Here is a 3457-nt window from a genome sequence, read left to right on the forward strand (position 1 = left end):
GAAGGTTCATCTCAGTTCAGGCCGTCTTGTATCTCTGTGGGGGCTTTCGTCTGAGTAATAACGTCTTGAGACGCGATGTCTGACTATGACCCTGATATGGCACCGATATGGTGGAGTCAGATGCTATCTGGGTAAGTGTGTGTGTTTGTTTGTGTGTGTGTGTCTGTGTGTGTGCGAGTGTATGCGCTTCAGCTATGTGTGTTTCCAATCTATTGACTATTACAAAAAACTGGGCGTTTAATAAGTTAAGGATGTCTTCAGTGATAGAGCCTTTGAGGATAGCTACCTGATGAAATGAGGATTTTATAGTGTGTGACTGAATAAGAAAAGACAGAAATCCTTTCTGACACCCATACCAGAGATTATAATGATGCTCCCATTAAAAAGGCAAAATAAATTCACAAAACTCATACTTAACCTTGCTGCAATAAAGTTTTTTTTTTTTTCTTTGTTTTGTTGCAGCAGCAGAATCTCAAAGCTGTGTCATCCACACTGGGACCTATATTGTTTAATAATTTAACACAGCCTTGAACCAATTCACTTCAAGTGGCCAGATGGTATTTTTATTAGGCAAAAGCTCCACACCCAACTGGAATAACGTACCTGTACGTCCACAAACTGGCAACAGTACTCTCGAGCAACAGAATCTACAGAGCCCTGAAATTATTCCACATCAGCTGTGGGAAGAAAACTCGTCACGACGATAAACACAGAGGAGAGAGAGGGAGAAAGAGAGAGAAATGAAGAAAGGAATATTTCACTATATACTGCATACATTTCTATGTGTTTATATCTGTGAAGGAAAGAGGGGAATAGACAAATTACAGGATTCCTACTGAGTGTGATGTGAATTCTGGCAAGGCAGATGTTGCATTCTCAAGCTACCATGGCACGGGTGACCCCACACACACTGCGAGATGTATTGTGGTTGGTTTCCTGCAGACAAGGCATGAACAGGATTGCTAATCAGTGTACGTCTTCAATCAAACTTTGAATTCTGTGTGTGTGTGTGTGTGTGTGTGTGTGTGTGTGAGAGTGTGTGTGTGTGTGTGTGTGTGCATGCATGTGTTGGTTGTACTGGTTACATGCTGTCAGCCTACATAATACTTTTTCTTTTTGTAATTAAATGCACAACTGTTGATTGGCTTGTCCAGATTTACTTTCTGTCAGCCCAATCAATGTCTCCAAATCACCGCACACTAAAAACACGGCTTCTTTTTCTTAGCTTCCTGGACCATTTCCTGGAGCTGTTGGAACCGTATATACTAGATCAGACACTGCCAAAGGAACACTGTCTGTAGTGTCTATGTCTGCTGTACGCTACATATAATCAAATCGACTTGAAGCAAACAGAGCTGATGAATGTACTACTATTTCTACAAACAGTGAGAACTGGGGGAAATACAGAGAAGGACCCCTCCAAATAGGGGTACTGCACCTCGGTGGTCATCATGCTGACATTCACAATGGCCATTTTTAATAGACGGAGTTCCTTTTATGTAATCTGATAAGGACATTAGGGCATCATGCAGACGATATTAGCAAAAGTCAGCATTATGACATTTGCCTCGGCTGGAGGATACACAATATATATTTTTTTAAACATGCATATGCAGACAGACACATACACACTCACACACATACACACACTCACAAACACAGACATAGGAGAAGCTAGGGGTGAGCCATACAAACACACGCACACACACACACACACACACACACACACACACACACACACACACACACACACACACACACACACACACACACACACACACACACACACACACACACACACACACACACACACACACAAACACACACACACACACACAGGGAGAGAGATATACACACACAGGAGAAGCTATAGGGATGAGCCATACAAACACACACACACACACACACACACACACACACACACACTGACACACACACACCCACACACACACACAAAAGAAGTTGGGGTTTAGGGATATAAACAACCAGACACAGACACAGACACACATATACTTAGAGGCTGAAGTGGCATAATTAAGGCCAAAGCATTTATTATAGAACGTTACAGGGCATGCACATGATACCAAGTTTAAATACATTTACATTTTGGTCTGAAAAAATGTACCACCCCAACCTCATTTCTTCACTGTCAGTCGAAAGGTTGGGGTCCTGGGAAATATAGCCAAGAGATGTATCATCTAACAGCAAGTGGAGACATTCGCTTATTTCGACCCCGCCACGTTCCATCACTGTAGATTATTTAGTAAGACACACCACGCTCACTGAACGAAGAGAAACAGTGAACAACTGAACTGTGAAATAGTCTCCCATGTGGTTATCGACGCATAATTCGATAGAAAACTACTCGACCAGACTCTGCAGCATCTCCACAATACCCACACTGCGACTCTCCAAGCAGACCGGTTGATCAGTCATATCTCATGTTGAGAATGAACATAGTTCTGATTTTGTATCAACGGTTGTAGGAAACAGACGTTTGTGCATAATGAAGGGGGTCTTCGGAGAAGTGCGAGTATACCGCTCTGTATGTCTTTAAGTGTTCCTTCGCGCCGTGCGGTAGGAGGGGTTGTGGTGACGCTGCCGTCGGCTCTTTGGTGCTGAGCTGAACAGCGCTTTCCCACCTGCAGTTGGGCGCTTGTCAAGTCCGGACGGTTCTCTCACACAGAGCGCTGACTAACACGTTCAACTCAGCCTTAAAGAGGAGTCTTACGGAAAACTAATTACAAATTAGAGGAGAAGAAACATCGGCTCCAGAGTCGTATTACTGCGCTCCCCTGTGAGATTACGAACATGAAAATTGACTTCGCTCTCATACTGGCGTGCACCTTACTTGTGGGCACATCTCGGGTGAGATGTCATTATTTATTTACTCAACACTGAAGTATGGTTGTGGTCGTGCCTTGTCCTACTAATGTGGTCGAATCTTTTAGCTTGGGTTTTTGGTGGTTTTCCTTGCATTGAAAGGACTCGGAGTTACACGAAGCTTTTTAATTAGTTAAATGGGATAGCGTGATCTTAAGGTCTTTGATGGTGCGCTAAATGCAGTATTTACATTTTATTCTTACATATGGTGTTGCATTTGAGGTTAACGTATGTTAGGCTGCTAAAGTTAGGCTTTTCATACTACACATTCTAAATTAGGGATGATTTGAGAAGCTTATTGGTTCTGATCAGGCAAACTGCGATAGTGTGGGACGGATTTGCAGATTGCAGCAGCACTTTTTATACGTTGCAGATGCTACACCTATGATTTCAGTCTATGTCGCACATGGATTGGAGATTTGGAGAGTTAAGAAAGCATCCTTTTGTCAGCATTCTACAGATAGAATGCAGAAATAGGACTCAGCCTTGCAAATGCATTCAAGGGGTAAACTAAATTGTGCTTCACGTTACTACCCATGCGTTTGGACCATTATGTTTGTAAAATTAGGGAAAT

The 3457-nt window shown here is 42.7% G+C and overlaps 1 protein-coding gene across 1 annotated transcript in view; it reads left to right on the forward strand.

Moving 5' to 3' along the window:
* Positions 1–2811: 2811 nt before the first annotated feature.
* Positions 2812–3457, forward strand: part of cdh4 (cadherin 4, type 1, R-cadherin (retinal)) — a gene marked incomplete at both ends in the record, with an annotated part of 216856 nt that continues 216210 nt past the window's right edge. The window contains one exon of the mRNA XM_080845652.1: positions 2812–2868. Within this exon, the coding sequence (XP_080701778.1) occupies positions 2812–2868 (57 nt within the window). The remainder of the gene's footprint in view (positions 2869–3457) is intronic.

This window comes from Sprattus sprattus (genome assembly GCF_963457725.1).
Source record: "Sprattus sprattus genome assembly, chromosome: 10".
Taxonomy (NCBI): domain Eukaryota; kingdom Metazoa; phylum Chordata; class Actinopteri; order Clupeiformes; family Clupeidae; genus Sprattus; species Sprattus sprattus.